At 47.5% G+C, this 19,143-nt stretch overlaps 1 protein-coding gene and 4 non-coding genes across 5 annotated transcripts; 2 read left to right on the plus strand and 3 right to left on the minus strand.

The window, feature by feature from the left end:
* The first annotated feature begins 3,181 nt into the window (after positions 1–3,181).
* trnap-agg (transfer RNA proline (anticodon AGG)) lies at positions 3,182–3,253 on the plus strand. Its single transcript has one exon. It is a non-coding gene; the product is annotated as a tRNA-Pro (tRNA).
* Positions 3,254–3,428: 175 nt separating this feature from the next.
* Positions 3,429–3,501, minus strand: trnaa-agc (transfer RNA alanine (anticodon AGC)). Its single transcript has one exon. It is a non-coding gene; the product is annotated as a tRNA-Ala (tRNA).
* Positions 3,502–3,671: 170 nt separating this feature from the next.
* Positions 3,672–3,743, minus strand: trnac-gca (transfer RNA cysteine (anticodon GCA)). Its single transcript has one exon. It is a non-coding gene; the product is annotated as a tRNA-Cys (tRNA).
* Positions 3,744–13,442: 9,699 nt separating this feature from the next.
* On the plus strand, positions 13,443–15,189 carry LOC130551116 (uncharacterized). The gene is made up of 3 exons (XM_057328668.1): positions 13,443–14,053; positions 14,151–14,478; positions 14,575–15,189. The coding sequence occupies exons 2-3, from the start codon at positions 14,461–14,463 to the stop codon at positions 15,187–15,189; spliced, it is 633 nt and encodes a 210-aa protein (XP_057184651.1). The 5' UTR covers positions 13,443–14,053; positions 14,151–14,460.
* A 3,191-nt stretch (positions 15,190–18,380) lies between these two features.
* On the minus strand, positions 18,381–18,452 carry trnac-gca (transfer RNA cysteine (anticodon GCA)). Its single transcript has one exon. It is a non-coding gene; the product is annotated as a tRNA-Cys (tRNA).
* Positions 18,453–19,143: the final 691 nt, after the last annotated feature.

The raw sequence follows: 19,143 nt of genomic DNA on the forward strand, positions 1-19,143 counted from the left end.
GAGTGCTAACCATTACACCACAGAACCCATGCCAAAAGAATGTTGCTCGATTCAAATAGCACATACCTGTACACAAACTTGTACAGTGGGTGAGCGGTTTGTGGTTTGGCAACTGTTTTGATGAACTTTTCCGAAACAAGAATTATTGTCTCATCAGTAGCCCGACCTCGTTGTCTTTGCCCGGTGCCCAAGGCTGCAGATTTGCCTGAAGCTTGAGGTTCGTTGGTCTAGGGGTTCGAATCTCAATTAGTTAGTGTGTCTGTCAGTGCGTGTATGATTTTTAACGTATTGGTTATAGTTAACATGTTTTCATGTACAGCTGCTTTGCAACAAAGAAAATTGTGAAAAGCTCTATATACAAAAAAGTTGAGTTAAGTTGAGTTGAGTATAATATTTAAAGGGGGTTGGGGTAATTTTGGGGCAGGATCTGTTTTTCCTAACTGTCACGTTTCTACCCCCTTAAAAATTATGCATGCAAGCATATATAGCCAGAAACAAATAGCTTGATGCACGCACATGAGCAAAAGTGCATGTCTCATGAAGATTAATTCAAATTACATAGACATGTTAAAATTTCAAGGCCACACACACACACACACACACACACACACACACACACACCACACACACACCACACTACATGTTACAAATGACAGGATACTATTTAAAGGGGGTTGGGGTAATTTTGGGCAGGATCTGTTTTACCTAACTGTCACGTTTCTACCCCTTTTAAACTCATGCATGGATGCATATCTAGCCAGAAACATTTAGTTTGATGCACGCACACAAGCAACAGTGAACGTCTCATAAAGCATTTATTCATAATTACATAGACATGCCCTTACCGTCTTTTGTTTGTGCAGTGCCTCAAACTTCAAAGGCCCTGGTATTTTTGGCTTGTCTGTGTAGGGGTATGTTTCTGTATCCCAGCTTGTACAAGGGGTAAGCAGTCTGGCAACTGTATTGATGAACTTGTCCAAAACCAAACTTATTGTTTGATGAGGACCCTGACCTCCTTATCTTTTCCCAATGCCCAAGGCTGCAGTTTGGTCTGGAGCCGTTGGCTCGTTGGATTTGGTGTCTGTTTTTTAGCGATCTTAATTCAAATGTACTTTGAAAAACTTTGAAACACAAAATCTTGCGCAAACAACATAAAAAAAGCACGTCCATCCTATTTGTAGTGTACTTCAGTGAACTGGTTATACAGATGATTGAATTCAAAGTGCTCCTACCTTCCCCTACAGCCTGCAATCAACTATTGACAATCATTAGAATCCACCGAGATTTGGACTCGGATCGCTGGATTCAAATAGCCATGTTGCTTGATTCAATTAAAACATGTTTGCATACCAACTTTTACCGGGCGTGAGCGGTTTTGGATTCCAACTGTGTTGATGAACTTGTCCAAAACAAGAATAATGTCTCATCTGTAGCCCAAACTCCTTGTTTAACTTGACCAGTGGTCACAACCCTGCTCTGGAGATCACCTCTGAAGATTCAGCTCTACCCCAATCAAACACTAATATCTAATCAAGTGTTCAGGTTTGCTTGATAATTACAGACAGGTGTGCTGAAGCAGGTTGGAGCTGCAGTCTGCAGGACGGTGATCTCCAGGAACAGGGTTGGTGACCACTGATATATGAGCATTTGGAATTAACCATTTGACAAACGTCAGGACCCACGAAGAGGTTCCACACCGAGATTTGAACTAGATCGCTGGATTCAAGCCCAGAGTGCTAACCATTACACCACGGAACCCATGTTCTTGATTCAAAAGCACATGTTTGCATGATTTTGTGGTTTGGCAACTGTGTTGTAACTTTTCCGAAACAAGAATTATTGTCTCATCAGTAGCCCGACCTCGTTGTCTTTGCCCGGTGCCCAAGGCTGCAGATTTGCCTGAAGCTTGAGGCTCGTTGGTCTAGGGGTTCGAATCTCACTTAGTTAGTGTGTCTGTCAGTGCGTGTATGATTTTTAATGTATTGGTTATAGTTAACATGTTTTCATGTACAGCTGCTTTGCAACAAAGAAAATTGTGAAAAGCTCTATATACAAAAGAGTTGAGTTAAGTTGAGTTGAGTATAATATTTAAAGGGGGTTGGGGTAATTTTGGGGCAGGATCTGTTTTTCTAACTGTCACGTTTCTACCCCCTAAAATTTATGCATGAAGCATATATAGCCAGAAACAAATAGCTTGATGCACGCACATGAGCAAAAGTGTATGTCTCATGAAGCATTAATTCAAATTACATAGACATGTTAAAATTTCAAGGCCACACACACACACCCACACACACCACACACCAACAACTACATGTTACAAATGACAGGATACTATTTAAAGGGGGTTGGGGTAATTTTGGGGCAGGATCTGTTTTACCTAACTGTCACGTTTCTACCCCTTTTAAACTCATGCATGGATGCATATCTAGCCAGAAACATTTAGTTTGATGCACGCACACAAGCAACAGTGAACGTCTCATAAAGCATTTATTCATAATTACATAGACATGCCCTTACCGTCTTTTGTTTGTGCAGTGCCTCAAACTTCAAAGGCCCTGGTATTTTTGGCTTGTCTGTGTAGGGGTATGTTTCTGTATCCCAGCTTGTACAAGGGGTAAGCAGTCTGGCAACTGTATTGATGAACTTGTCCAAAACCAAACTTATTGTTTGATGAGGACCTTGACCTCCTTATCTTTTCCCAATGCCCAAGGCTGCAGTTTGGTCTGGAGCCGTTGGCTCGTTGGATTCGGTGTCTGTTTTTAAGCGATCTTAATTCAAATGTACTTTGAAAAACTTTGAAACACAAAATCTTGCGCAAACAACGTAAAAAAGCACGTCCGTCCTATTTGTAGTGTACTTCAGTGAACTGGTTATACAGATGATTGAATTCAAAGTGCTCCTACCTTCCCCTACAGCCTGCAATCAACTATTTGACTATCATTCGAATCCACCGAGATTTGGACTCGGATCGCTGGATTCAAAGCGCAGAGTGCTAACATTACACCATGGAACCTATGAAAAAAAAGCGTTGCTTGATTCAATTAAAACATGTCTGCATGCCAACTTTTACCGGGCGTGAGCGGTTTGTGGATTCGCAACTGTGTTGATGAACTTGTCCAAAACAAGAATAACTGTCTCATCTGTAGCCCAAACTCCTTGTCTTTTCCCGGCAGTCCAAGGCTCGTTGGTCTAGGGGCATGATTCTCGCTTAGGGTGCGAGAGGTCCCGGGTTCAAATCCCGGACGAGCCCAACTCTCTGATAATGTAGCTCTTTGCCGTTTCGGGTGCATTACTGTCCATTTTCATTGTGTCATCAAAATATTGCATCATCTTGTTTTGAGGTTTGGAAAAGGGTGTCACGTTCATGGTTTCTCCTTGTCTGCTTGTGAAGCTACCTGTCGGAGGCTAAGAACAAGACACGTCACTGGAGAATGCGGGCATCGATCCCGCTACCTCTCGCATGCTAAGCGAGCGCTCTACCATTTGAGCTAATTCCCCTACGAGGAACGCAGGCTGAGCTACCACCGATCTATACTGCCTCGTCTATACCTCCATCATATGTAAATGTTTAATATACAAACACATCACAGCGTACATGTTTTTTTAGTTTCCCGTTGATCGCGGCTGCTAATTTTAACAGTGACATCTAATTCAAAGGTTTACCCGAAAGGGGGCACCCGGATTTGGACCGGGGACCTCTTGATCTGCAGTCAAATGCTCTACCACTGAGCTATACCCCCTCATCGAGAAGCGCTTAAACCACCATGGAATACAACTGTTTAATGTTCCAATACGCAGAAACATGCAAATAGAACAAACGTCCTCAGAATGCTGTAAAGTGCTACTGTTTGCTGTCTAACAATTTGTATAAGAGGTCATCAGTATGTGGTTAGATTATATCTTGATGAAACAAAACTTGTTGTGCACTAAGTGCCCTTACCGTCTTTTCTTTGTGCATGGCCTCACACTTAAAAGTCCCCTGATATTTTTGGCTTGTCGGTGTAGGGGTGTGTTTCTGAATACCAGCTTGTACAAGGGGTAAGCAGTCTGTGGTTTGGCAACTTTATTGATGAACTTGACCAAAACCAAACTTATTGTCTGATGATGACACCCTGACCTCCTTGTCTTTGCCCAATGTCCAAGACTGCAGTTTGGTCTGGAGCCATTGGCTCGTTGGTNGGTTATAGTTAACATGTTTTCATGTACAGCTGCTTTGCAACAAAGAAAATTGTGAAAAGCTCTATATACAAAAAGTTGAGTTAAGTTGAGTTGAGTATAATATTTAAAGGGGGTTGGGGTAATTTTGGGGCAGGATCTGTTTTTCTAATGTCACGTTTCTACCCCCTAAAATTATGCATGCAAGCATATATAGCCAGAAACAAATAGCTTGATGCACGACATGAGCAAAAGTGTATGTCTCATGAAGCATTAATTCAAATTACATAGACATGTTAAAATTTCAAGGCCACCCACACACACACACACACACACACACACACACACACACACTACATGTTACAAATGACAGGATACTATTTAAAGGGGGTTGGGGTAATTTTGGGGCAGGATCTGTTTTACCTAACTGTCACTTTCTACCCCTTTTAAACTCATGCATGGATGCATATCTAGCCAGAAACATTTAGTTTGATGCACGCACACAAGCAACAGTGAACGTCTCATAAAGCATTTATTCATAATTACATAGACATGCCCTTACCGTCTTTTGTTTGTGCAGTGCCTCAAACTTCAAAGGCCCTGGTATTTTTGGCTTGTCTGTGTAGGGGTATGTTTCTGTATCCCAGCTTGTACAAGGGGTAAGCAGTCTGGCAACTGTATTGATGAACTTGTCCAAAACCAAACTTATTGTTTGATGAGGACCCTGACCCCTTATCTTTTCCCAATGCCCAAGGCTGCAGTTTGGTCTGGAGCCGTTGGCTCGTTGGATTTGGTGTCTGTTTTTAGCGATCTTAATTCAAATGTACTTTGAAAAACTTTGAAACACAAAATCTTGCGCAAACAACATAAAAAAAGCACGTCCATCCTATTTGTAGTGTACTTCAGTGAACTGGTTATACAGATGATTGATTCAAAGTGCTCCTACCTTCCCCTACAGCCTGCAATCAACATTTGACAATCATTAGAATCCACCGAGATTTGGACTCGGATCGCTGGATCAAACCAGAGTGCTAACCATTACACCAGTAACCATGAAAAAAAAGCGTTGCTTGATTCAATTAAAACATGTCTGCATACCAACTTTTACCGGGCGTGAGCGGTTTGTGGATTCGCAACTGTGTTGATGAACTTGTCCAAAACAAGGATAACTGTTCATAACGGTAGCCACCCTTGTCTTGCTTGTTGAAGCTACCTGTCGGAGGTAAGAACAAGAACATTGTCAGTGGAGAATGCGGGCGTCGAGTCCCCTACCTCTCGCTTGCGCTTACTGTTTCCATGGCCTGAGCCAAAGTAGCCCAAAGTAAGCCACATGCCAATCACGTTTCTCATGGGCGCTACTTGTTGACCAATCGCGTTTCTCTACGGGGCTACTTTCTACCAATCGCGTTTCTCTACGGGCTTACTTTTGACCCAATCGCGTCTCTACGGGCCTTACTTTTAATATGACAATCGGTTATCTACCCGGCTTACTGGGATATATCGTTATATCTACTCATTGTACTCTTTGATAATTATCACCGACTCACATTGATCTCGAAAGAAAGCCTAACTAAGTTAATTTGTGAGTGAGAATGTGATGTCATAAGCTGCATGAATGTGTGCGTGTGTGTGTGTGGGGTGTGGTGTGTGTGTTCATGTTTTATATCCCGGTGGGGACCTAAACCTGAATGCACACCAACACATGGGGACTCGTGTCACGTGGGGACCAAAATTGAGGTCCCAGGGGCAAAAAAGCTTATAAATTGTACAGAACAATATTTTTTTTAAATCTAAAAATGCAAAAAGTGTTCTATGATCTTTTAGGGTAGGGTTAGGGATAGGGGATAGAATATACAGTTTGTACAGTATAAAAACATTACGCCAAAATTGCTTGTGTCAATGTCCTTGTGGTTTGTGGCATGTGGATGTGGGCATGTGTGTGTGTGTGTGTGTGTGTGTGTGTGTGTGTGTGTGTGTGTGTGTGTTTGAGAGTTGAGAGTTGACATTTGAAAGTAAACATCATCAGCAGAACATTCTATTAATGTAAGTCTATGGGATTTTTGGGAAGTTTGATCGGCTGTTTTAGGAAAACCGTAAGTCTGATCCCTTAGAAATGATATAGCAACTCAAGTCACACCAGCCTGAAGATCTGTGTGATCTGTGTGAAATTAAATTATTCCTAAATAAATAAATGTTAAAAAAAAGTAAAGAAACTGTAATATGGTTTACGTGTAGCTTGTTAAATTATTGTTACACACTAAACATACAGGTATCTTTCAGGTTGCTAGAGGTAATAGTCTCTTTCTGATTTTCATTTCAGAAAATGTACGCATACCCCGTTTTTCGCCGCCAATTGGCAACATCAACCCGACTCCTCATGGCGCCATCGCCAGAGGCGAAGCACCTTGAAAATGTTGAGTCTGGAAGGGCCAAACCGAAGGAGTACGTGCTGGCAGAGGCCAGTACTTTTGTCAGCACAAACGGTGGAGACCCCAGTGACCAGTTTTTAGTACTGGCTCACTGCAAACTTCAGTTTGGGAAGTACCAGGGCCAGAGATTTAGATGGCTCCTGGAAAACTCTCTGGGGTACGCAGTGTATTTGGTACTCAGCATTTCAAATGAGACGCCACAGACAACACCCCTGTCAGAAAATAAACAACTGTTCCTACAGTACACTTCTCATATTAGAGAGATGGCAGAAGAAGTGGAGAAGTATGAGAGGAAGCAGGAAATGCAAGATGAAGCCCGGGCAGCTGGAGACCAGGGCTGCTTGATGGTGGAGTTTGGTGACTTCCAGGGCCGGTCCATGAAGGATGTTTATGAGGACCAGAGCAAGGAGGCCAAAGCCCTCATCAGATACCTGGTTAAGGCAGATGCCAGGCCCAACACTAACATGGCCATTTTTTAAAGCTATGTCCTGAAAAGACAGGCTTCTGCTGTGGGCACCAGTGTACGTGAGCCTGCACCTCCATCTGCAACATCCAGTGCTCCTGCACCTCCACCGCAGCCTCTAGTGCCTCTTCACCTCCACCCACAGCCTCCACTACCTCTGCACCTCCACCTACAGCAATCCAAACTGGTGTACAGCAGACCGCCACTGTGAAAGCGCTGTTGGCACGTGGCAAACATTTGTCTCCTTCACAGCTGGCCAGAAAACATCTCGGTTACGTTTGTAACCTCGGTTCCCTGATGGAGGGAACGAGACGTTGTGTCGAAACGACAGATGGGGTTCATCCTTGAGAACCAATCACTTCCGACTTCTTAGAAAAGGCCAATGAAAATTGGCGAATGAAATTTGCATGCCGGACTCCGCCCCCGGATATCCGGGTATATAAAAGGGAGACGGCGTGCCTCATTCATTCACCTTAGTTCTGAGGAGCCTGAGACCTCTCACAACTGCTGCAGTGGACAGCACGTGTTGTGGCAAGAGGACACAATGTCTCGTTCCCTCCATCAGGGAACCGAGGTTACAAATGTAACCGAGACGTTCCCTTTCCGTCGGTCTCTCAACGTTGTGTCGAACCGACAGATGGGGTTCCAATGGAAAACGCCATAACACTGTGCCCTGTCACAATCTCAATGAAGCGACGGTGACTGGCCTGGGCGTGTCAGCCGTGACGCTACCGCGAAATTGTAACCACCAGTGGGTAGGTAGGGGGTCCCAGAGCTTTCTTGAAAGGTGGGAAGGCCCCTACCTTCGGCCTCACAGGCGGCGGCCTTGTTTCTCTAACAGCGAGAAGCTGCCCGGAACCGTAAGGCCACTGGGTAAGCGCTACTTCCTCAAGCGGGGGATGTGCTACAGAGACCACTTCCTACCACAGGGAGGAGACTAGTGGAGATACCAACATGGTCTCACCGATGGGGGAGAACTCATGGGAAGAAAGTGCGGACTGAAGGAGTTAACCGCGAGGTGGAGGTCCACCTAAGGAGGTCATGGGTTACCAAGGTGGGAACCAGCATGAGGATACATCAGACGGAACCGCCCTGCTGGGGGGTTGCAACTTCTGGTAGCACTAGGTCCGGTTAGAGCTATGTTGCGAACAACTCAGGTGATACCCAGCCTAAGGGGCAGGGCTGCTCTGCCCAGCCCACACACAGGAGGTGCTTGCTAGTGATGTGATGGATGGAGTGCCTGTTCTTCACCCAGTGGGGGAAGAAGGGAGGCTAGTAGTACGCTGACCCCCTTGGGTCAGGTACTGTCATAGGCGTACACCCTACTGGTCGCCGTTTTACGCAAAGGCTGTAGGACCTCGCGAAGGTGATGGGTGTAGCCCAACCCGCAGCTCTGCAGATGTCTGCCAGAGAGGTGCCTCGAGCCAGTGCCCACGAGGAGGCTGTACTCCGTGTGGAGAGAGCTCTCACCCAGTGGGCGTAGGCGAACTAGGACAGGTACGCCATAGTGACGGCGTCCATGATCCAATGCGCCAATCTCTGTTTGAGACAGCCCTCCCTGCTGATCTCCAAAACAGACAAAGAGCTGCTCAGAGCTTCTGCGGCTCTGCGTGCGGTCCAAGCAGAGGCGCAATGCGCATACTGGACACAACACGGATGGGGTTGGGTCTTCCTCCCCGGTGGGGAGCGCCTGTAAGTTCACCACCTGGTGTCTCGGGAGAGTGGTGGGAACTTTGGGCACGTAGCCGGGCCGGGGTCTCAGGATAGCGTGAGAATAACCGGGCCCGAGTTCTAGGCAATCTGTGGACACGGAGAATGCTTGTAGGTCCGCTACCCTCTTGAGCGTCCTCCCGAGAGCCGTCTTCATCGTGAAGTGAGAAAGAGCGGCATCTCCGAGGGGCTCCAGGACCGCATCAAGGTCGTAAGAGGGTACGGAGCGTGGGTGAGGTGGTAGCCTTCCCGCGCCCCTTAGGAACCAAATGATCAGGTTGTGCTGTCCTAGAGACTACCAGCAACTGGGTCGTGATGAGCGGCAACAGCGGCTACATACACGTTCAGTGTGGAAGGGGAGAGATTATTCTCGAGTCTCTGGAAGGACCGCACCCACTTGATCAAGCAACTCCGCGGGTCTTCTCTTCGAGAAGAGCACCAGGATGAGAAGAGGCACCACTAGAGGCGTATAGTCGCCTAGTGGCCAGGGCCCTAGCCTGAGTAGTGGTCTTAACCGCCGCAGGGGTTAGGCCACTCAGGATCTCCTCGTTCCGTCCAGGGGCCAGACATGGAGGTTCCAGAGGTCTAGCCCGTGATGCCATAACGTGCCCTTCCCCTGGGAAAGCAGGTCCTTCGTCAGGGGAATCGGCCAGGGGGGAGCTGTCGTCAAGAGCATTAGCTCCGAGAACCAAGTCCGGTTGGGCCAGTATGGCGCAACTAGTACACTTGATGCTCCTCTTCCCTGACCTTGCACAGGGTCTGTGCAATGAGGCTCACTGGGGGGAAGACGTACTTCCGCTTGTCCCACGGCCAGCTGTGCGCTAGAGCATCCGTGCCGAGGCAGGGAGTACCTTAGCGGGAAATGGGTGGTGTCCAGGGAGGCGAAGGGGTCTACCTGAGCCCGCCCGGACTGTACCCAATGAGCTGGCTGCGCGGGGGTGGAGTCGCCACTCTCCGCGAGGCGTCAACTGACGAGAGAGCACATCGGCTGTCTGGTTCAGGTCGCCTGGGATATGTGTGGCTCGCAGGGATCTGCTCACCTGCGGACTCCACAGGAGGAGGCGTCGGGCGAGTCGTGTTAGCTGCCGTGAGCGAACGCCACCCTGGCGGTTAAAAAACGCTATGGCAGTTGTGCAGTCCGACCGGACCAGCACGTGCTTGTTCTGCACGAGAGGTTGTAACCCCTTCAGTGCGGGTAGCACATCCAACAACTCTAGGCAATTGATATGCCTGCGCAGGCGGGGGCCCGTCCATCGCCCTGACACTGCGTGCCCGTTGCACACGGCACCCCAACCCTGCAGGGAGGCATCTGTCGACCCTGACGCGTCTCGCCTGCCCGAGAGGGACCCCCGTCCGTAGAAAAGGTCATTGAAGACCAAGGGGTTAGGGTGCGTCGGCAGAAAAGCGTAATCACCATCCGCCTGCTGCCGGTGTGCCACGCTCTCCAGGGAACTCGACTCTGTAGCCAGTGTTGGAGCGGTCTCATGTGCATCAACCTGAGGGGTATCACCACCGTCGAGGATGCCATGTACCCAGGAGCCTCCTCCCGCTGACTGCTTGAAATATTCCAGGCAGTTCAACACTGACTGAGCGCAGTCGCGCTGTAATGGAGACAGAGTTGAGTTCCATACCAAAAAAGAGTATGCTCTGCACAGAGGAGAGCTTGCTCCTTTTCGGTTGACCTGTGGTCCCAATCGATCTAGGTGCCGAAGCACTAGGTCCCTGTGTGTACATAACAGATCTCACGAGTGTGTCAAATGAGCCAGACGTCGAGATAGTTTAGTACCCGCACACCTCTCTCCCTGAGGGGAGTGAGGGCGGCTTCCATGATCTTCGTGAAGACTCGTGGGGACAGGGACAGACCGAAGGGGAGGACTCTGTACTAATATGTCTGTCCCTCGAAAGCGAACCGTAGGAACGGGCAATGACGAGGGAGAAAGAGACATGAGAGTAAGCGTCCTTCAGGTCGATTGCTATGAATCCATCTTGACATCTGACAGATGCCAGGATGCGCTTCTGCGTGAGCATCCTGAATGGCAGCTTGAGTAGGTGCCTGTTCAGGGTACGCAGATCTAGCGACCCCCGCTCTTTTGGGGACGATGAAGTACGGGCTGTAACCAGTTGAACATCTCGGCTAGAGGGACGAGCACGATCGCTTCCTCACCAGAGGGGTGGCGACCTCGGCACGACGCACGGGGCATCCTTGCCTCTGCTGAGGTTAAGATGATGCCCCGAAACTTGGGCGGGCGTCCGGGGAGTTGGATCGCGTAGCCTAGACGGACCGTATCCCGTAGTCACCGTGACGGTTTGGGAAGCTCTTGTCAGGCTCCCAGGGACCGAAAGGGAGGCTAGGGGTACGTTCTGCTTCATCGACCTCCCGGGGGTGGTTCGATGGCTGGCAGTACGGATCCCTCGCCGTGGGGGGGGGGTCCAGGGAGGAGATCGGCTCTGCAGTTTTACCTGTCTGGCAAAGATGTAGCACAAAGCACCGTCGATTGAGAGTGCTTAGGCTGCTGATTATCCTCGACATTGGGTGTTGCCGCAACCTCGAGTTGCCAAACACCGTCGTGCAGAGGGTGAGAGCGGCTGTGATAATACCCAGACGATGATGTGGCACAAAGCACCGTCGATTGAGAGTGCTTAGGCTGCTGATTATCCTCGACATTGGGTCTCGCCGTGACGCAACGTCGAGTTGCCGAACACCGTCGTGTAGAGGGTGAGAGCGGCTGTGATAAACGCCCAGAGAGGGAGAAAACTTTTAGAAAGGTATTCTCGAACTCCCTGGGGTCTTCCCATGAGGGCCGCATTGGCTTTCACTGTGGCTGCTGATGGGGTGGGCTGTTGGGAAGCAGACGGTGCACGGGATCTCAGCGGCCAGAGGGCGGTCGAGTCGCGGCTGGGGAGGACATACGTGATATCCTCTGTCTGTTCCCTAACTGTCGAACTTGACAGTATCACCAAACAACCCCCCCTTGCGAGATGGGTGCATCAAGAAAGCGGACTTTCTCAGAGTTACTCACCTGCGCAAGGTTCAGCCAGAGGTGTGTCTCCTGGACCACAAGTGTGGACATCGCCCGACCACCTTGTTCGCCCGAGAGCGAGGTCGGTGAAGCCGCGGAGTACCTGCATAAGCGCTGGGTTGGTCTTGCCCTCGTGGAGCTCTCTCCGCGCACTGGCCTGCAGGAAGGCCATAGCATGGAGAGAGGGGACAGCTTGGTCCGCAGCAGAGTAAGCTCTCGACACCTCAGATGCCGAAAAGCCTACGTGCTTTGGACGGGAGTCTAGGTCGAGCCCCGGGGGGACATCGACGTATCCTCTAGCTGCCCCACCATCGAGGGAAGAAAGGGTGATGGAACTAGTTGACGTGTACGTGCCGAAGGGGGCGTTCCAGGTCGTACTAGGTTCCTCATGCACTTCCGGGGGAACACGGCACTGAGGGCGAGTGCGGCTTGGAGCCGCTCTCAAGCCCGATGTACCGTGTATCCAGCCGCGAGCGTTGGGAGAAGCAGTGCGGTGCACCGCAACCCAATGCCGGCGGCCCGGGAAAGCATGGCTGACATTTCGACATCCGCTTCTTCCTGATCTCGACCCCCCGAGGGAGGGAGCTTCAAGGAATCGTGGAGTCTGATGCCAGTAAGTCACCCTCCGATGCTGCAACAGACATCTCATCATCACGTACCGTGTCCGATACGTGATTGAGGAATAAGACGGCGGACGTCTTATGGGGAACGGTCAGACGAGCAAGGCGAGGTGCGAACGGTCCGCGAGCCAGTGGCTGACGATTAGCGCTCACAGTAATCCTCATATCACCCTCGCTGCTCTCTATTGTTCGCAGTATTTTGTTTTAACATTTGTGCTCCAGACACTTCCGTTCCCGCTGCTGAAGATGATGCGGAGCTGGTGTTTGCTGCATCACAATGTGAAGCACAACTAAATACAGGTGTGGCATATGACACAAATGCATATATTATAAGTATGTTTTGTGAAAACACACAGGATTATTTAAAAAAAGAAAATCAACATTTTTAAATATGTTTTGTTTACAATACAGAATTACGTCACATCATGCCTCAAGCGGGATGCATTCTTTGAGTACACTTCTTCAAACATTAAGGATGTCCAAAGGTGTCATTGTATATATTAGCGTTTCCGAACTAACCCATTGTTGAACCATCACCGGATAACTTTTCACACTGCTTGCTTGTCTCACTCACTCTTTAGCTCCCCATGAGCAGACAGGATGGTGGAGATTCATTGTATTAGAAAAACAGTTAAAGTGCCATCTCAAATTTTCTTTTAAAATTAGCATTTTTATCAGGCTCCTATGTTAATGTTAAGCTATTTCACTTGAATGGTAATGAAAAGGACCTATTCATTGCTATAACTGTAAAGAAAAATGACTGAACCGAAATGTAAAAAAGAAAATTCGAGATGGCACTTAGAGGTTTTTCCTTATTGTGTCTGTGGGCATTATACTGAATTGATCACACCTCATCTTCCTTACTCCATTACATCTGATCCTCATTCTCAAAGAGCTGTACCGATTCCATATTCGTATATCAGTGTACATCAATAAAATGTACACTGTGTTCTTTGTTTCTTAACACTACCATTTTCTTCGTTGTTATTCCAAAATATAATCATAATAATTATTAACACTTGTCCAAAATTACTGCTTCGCGTGCTGTTTGTGGGCTGCATTTATGGCATATTACTATCAAATGCAACAGTCATCTTTATATTGTTTTTGTTACTGTTCACTCTGAGGCCTGTGCCGGTCCTTCTTCATGAGCGGAAACAGCAAGAGCACCAGATCTTCCACATCATCAGCCATCGGCTGAGCTTCCAGGCCACTGGAAAGATCATCTTCCACCTTTCCAGCATGAGTGGATCCGGAACACACTATTTAGGGCCAACCTGCGAACCGGCAAGTCAGAACTAGTGTCCCAGCTGAAGCTTTGGTGGCATCCTCCTCAGCCCCTTTAATTCACACTCAGCCGCCCACCTCACCCGACCTCTTCTTCTGTCGGCCCCTTTTCTTATGGATGCCGCTGAAGATGTGGTTAATTCCTCTTGTCTGTGTTCGCCCAGACTGTGGTAAGCACAGACTGACAGCGGCAGGACTTTACCGTACAGTGCGCAAGGTCTTAGACATCGACAGGTGGTATGACCTTGCCACTGAGTATCTGGAGTGCAAAGGCTGCAAAAAGAAGTATCCCGCCTGGTCTGAGGACATCTTAGGACAGCTGGATATGGGCCACCGCAGTCAGTTTCCAGCTTTGCTGACATACAGGTAATTTATAATGACAATCATTCATTAGTAGGCGCTTTTATTGTGTTATTCTTTTACAAACAGAAGCATTTGCATGATTAAACTGTTGTTTCCTTAGATACTCATGTGACAACCGGGTGCTGAGGATGATGAGGGAGAGGACACTGGGCAACAGTGTGACTCAGCTTTACAAGAAGCTAATGGAACAACACAGTGAGGCATGGACACAGCGTGTCCTGCAGTACCTGACTGCCTGCGAACCATTCACAAGGTCCTCCCTTGTGCAGCCTCCTGTGTTTGCTGAGCCTCCTCTCTTACCTGCCCTACCTAAACCTAAGTGACTGTTATCCGTGTATGCCAGGGATGTTCTGGGGCGACTGCACGAGGTCAAGGCCAAAATTACATCTGTCTTTGGTTGTGTTCTCAAGATGGACTCCACAAAAAAGGTATCACATCCCTGTTTATATCAGAAATTTGCCCAATATGGATATATGTGCGCACATAATGAACACAATTTTTGACACTTTTATTTTTCCCAATAGGTCACAAAGAAACTTGCCGGTGCTGCTTCAGGAACAGCTGCCTGGTGCACAAATGTGGGAAATGAGCATGGCCAAGTTCTTGTCTCTGTGCTGACAGCCGCCGAGGGACATGGACTGGACTCCATGGCAGCTGGCCTGAAGAAACGCTACCGGAAGGCAGGAGAGGCAGCCCCAAAAGTGATGTACGTGGACAGAGATTGCTGCAGTCAGCACGGCCAGTCTCGGGTGAAGGTCGTGTTTTTAGAGTGGGATGAGCTTGAAGTGCGCCTTGACATCTGGCATTTCATGCGGCGATTTGCTGCAGGTGTCACGACAGAGGCTCATCCGCTCTACGGGATCTTCATGGCACGTCTGTCCACGTGCATCTTTCAGTGGGATCCAGAGGATGTGGCTGCTCTTCACCGTGCAAAGGAGGGTGAGCTGGCAGCAAAGAAGACTGGCCACATCTCAGAAAAGGCGGTCAGTGCTCGCATTACCCGGAGAGAGTTGGCACTGCACTGCCTGAGGAGGACCAGGGGGGTGGAGGAGACCACCAGATTGATTGGAGCACTGATTGATCTGTTTGACAGTGCGGACGGGAAGGACACTCTGGGAGTTCCTCTGCTGGACCACTAACGGATCCAGCAGATATGGAAAGAACAGCGAAGCACGTGCAGTGTATCCAAGACCCAGAGAACTTTCCACTCTACATGAAGACGGGTACACTGAAGAAAGGCGGCGTGGAGCTGTGCTGCTACAGGTGTGCCCGTGGCTCTACCTCCTTGGAGTCATTCCACCTCCACCTGAACCGTTTTATTCCAGGTATTACATACATATGGATTACTGATTTTTCTGCAAAAAATATAAGCACTGTAACCGTTTCAATTACTTTAAAGTAAAGTCACATTAATAAATGTCAAACTTTACAGTATTATTACATTTCTTTTCTGTCTTGGCTGACAGTTATAATGACATTTTTTAATGTATTACAAGTAACCAGTCACTTCATAGCATCTCAGTAGTTGTACATAGCCTGTACATATGTGAGATATAAATCCCTTTTTTGTCTATTAAACTTTTAGGAACCAGTGCCAATGATGCACATTTTCAGGCCTATCTCCTTGAGGGCTTGATGCGTTGGAATGATGACCGGATGGAAGACGCCATAAAAGGAGCATCCTCCATCTGTTCATATGGCGTGCCATGAAAGAGGCTGTCTTTAGGAAGCCCTGGGATGAGCGCTATCGCCCTCCTGGAGCATATACAGGCAAGAAATTCATTAATTTGTTATTTTGTAATATTCTACTTTTTATATATTTTGCATTTAATATACTTGACAAAATATTAAGAAAACTTTCTTTTTTCCATTTCATTCTTGTAGGTGAATTGCTGGGTATGGAGTACCTTTACAGCCAGACTGGCAAAACACTGACTCCAGTGCTCCAGAACCCAGAGGAGGAAGACAGGCTGGTGGAGGAAGTCGATGACCAGGACCTGCAAGATGAGGTATTTGAGGAAGAGATCACGGAGGACATCACAGTTCCAGTGCTGTATGAGGATGACCCCTGCCATGATCTCAAAAACAGCCCCTCATCTTTGCCTCTGCCTCAGTACCCAGCATCACTGGCTGAGCTCACATCCACATCATCTGGTGGAGAACAACATCTTGCTCCTGCCCCTTCAGTGCTGTCACAGCCATCTGATACTGGAAGCAGTGTCTCCGACGAGGCTCAGGTAAGACAATTTAAGGGCTTTATTTAATTTCAATTTCGTTTTATTCCACATATATTAACATTAATCTGCATTCATTAGGGAGCAGTCATTGGACCCGATGGCATCGCTGGGTGGCACAAGGTCCAGGATTTGGCTGGTTACCTGGTGGGTCTTCGTGAGGCTCCTTACCTCACTGATCTGCAGGTGACAGAGGCCATCCAGCTGTGGACAGCTCTCCCTGATATTGACAAACAGCAGGTCAACTATCAGCCTCGACATCAGCCTCAGCTGACACATGGGCGCTTTAAGGCACCGAAGAGGTCTGGAGTCACACCGGGTGTGGAGAGTGTGAAACGGTGTCTGATTGGACATCCTGGGGGACCAGCACAGTGGCCCAGCACCAGCCGCTTGGTTGAGGCCATTTGTATGAAGCTGTGTGCTTTACACATGTCACCGACCAAGAAGGCTGGAGTTTGCACCCCCAGGTGGTCTAAAATCCTCTCCGATTACCACCACATCCGAGAGCTGGTGCTTAACAGTCGCAGGCTGATGGATGAAACAATGATCCAGTTGTTTGAGCTAAACCAGAGGACGCTCATTCAGTGGTAAGCAAGGCACATTATTTGCTTCAAATGAACTGAATACTTCTAAACATACAGTATATATATATAATACAAGTAATTTATTTTCAGCTTTCAAAGGCGGCAGAAGAATCAGGAAATGAGTGTCCTCGCTCAGGGACTGACTCCACCTGACCCAATTGCTGTGGCTGATATGCAGCTTCCTCCGCCGAGGGAAAAATTAAATGAAGCGCCATCGACATCAGGCCAAAAGCATAATTTCATCCTTCTGCCAAATCGAGAAGGACAGGCTCCTCGTCTGCGACCAGGTCGATGGCCTGCTGCTGCCACCAGGTAGTGCCCCATCACACCTGCCCCCACAGCATCAGGAGATGTGCAACCCATCTCAGCACCTGGGTCATTGTTAGGCACACTAGTCCTTAACCCAGACATGACTGTGACAATGGTCATTCCATCTTCTGGTGCTTCGACATCCAGTGCAGGCCCCGCTCCACCTGCTTCTGTGTCTGCTCCTACATCTGCTGCTCCTATGTCCCGTTACACCCAGAGGCACCGGCAGTCCCTGGAGAAGGAAAGCGGAGTCCATAAGAGGAAATATGTGCGAGGGGTTACTTTTAACGTGCAGCAAATGTGGGCAGCCTAAAACTAAAGAGTTTGGCCATAGCCGATAAGGCAAAGCCACATTTTGCTTGCGTTCCTCAAATGGGAAATCTTTAGATGACTGGTTGGCAGAACAGCGTCAGCAAAATAAACCCCAAACTCCACCTCCTCAATAAATAACATCTTTCCTGTATATATTTCATGGGCCCACGTGTTCATTTTCTCCTGTTTTTATTTTGTATATATTACATGGGCCCACGGGTTCTTATTCTTATGTATATATATATATATATATATATATATATATGTGTGTGTGTGTGTGTGTACTCATTTCAATATTTGTGTGTATTTCTTTTATTTTAATAAACAATTTTAAATTTGAAGTGTCTTTAAATCTTATAAATCAAATCATTTTTGAAGAAACATTTTTATTCAGTTTATTTAACCATAAACATAAACATGTAATATGCTTTATAATGATGTCTAAAATTATATAACTGAATAAATGATAACTAAACGAAGGCGCAATTGACTGCAATACACATGTAGTCGACATATCGCAGCACGGCTCAGCTGAGACCGAGCTTGTCGCACAGCTATGGGTTCGAGTCCAGCCCGTAGAGGGTGAATTGTTACACATGTAACTAAAACTCTTGCATAACGCACTGGAATTTAGCCCGAACATTGTTGCAGGAGACATTTGTCGGCAAGATTGGGCCCCTTCTTATGCTAAGCGAGCGCTCTACCATTTGAGCTAATTCCCCTACGAGGGACGCAGGCTGAGCTACCACCGATCTATACTGCCTCGTCTGAACCTCCATCAAATGTAAATGTTTAATATTCAAACACATCACAGTGTACATGTTTTTTAGTTTCCCGTTGATCACGGCTGCTAGTTTTAACAGTAACATCTAATTCAAAGGTTTACCCGAAAGGAGGCACCCGGATTTGGACCGGGGACCTCTTGATCTGCAGCCAAATGCTCTACCACTGAGCTATACCCCCTCATCGAGAAGCGCTTAAACCACCATGGAATACAACTGTTTAATGTTCCAATACGCTTCTGTTTGCTGTCTAACAATTTGTATAAGAGGTCATCAGTTTGTGGTTAGAATATATCTTGAAGAAACGAAACTTGTTGTGCACTGAGTGCCTTTACCGTCTTTTCTTTGTGCATGGCCTCACACTTAAAAGTCCCCTGGTATTTTTGGCTTGTTGGTGTAGGGGTATGTTTCTGAATACCAGTTTGTACAAGTTGTAAGCAGTCTGTGGTTTGGCAACTTTATTGATGAACTTGACCAAAACCAAACTTATTGTCTGATGATGACACCCTGACCTCCTTGTCTTTGCCCAATGCCCAAGACTGCAGTTTGGTCTGGAGCCATTGGCTCGTTGGTCTAGGGGTGTGTTTTTCAGCGATCTTAATTCAAATGTTCTTTGAAAAACTTTGATGCACAAAATCTTGCCCAAACAACATAAGCACGTCCTTCCAGTTGTAGGGTTTTTCAATTCTCTGTTTTTACAGATGATTGAATTCAAAGTGCTAACCATTATACATTCGAACGCACAGTTTTCTTGGAATCAACCATTTGATAAATTTCAGGACCCACGAAGAGGTTCCATCGAGATTTGAACTCGGATCGCTGGATTCAAAGCCCTGAGTGCTAACCATTACACCACAGAACCCATGCTAAAA

This window comes from Triplophysa rosa, unplaced genomic scaffold (assembly GCF_024868665.1).
Source record: "Triplophysa rosa unplaced genomic scaffold, Trosa_1v2 scaffold65_ERROPOS2149155, whole genome shotgun sequence".
Lineage (NCBI taxonomy): Eukaryota > Metazoa > Chordata > Actinopteri > Cypriniformes > Nemacheilidae > Triplophysa > Triplophysa rosa.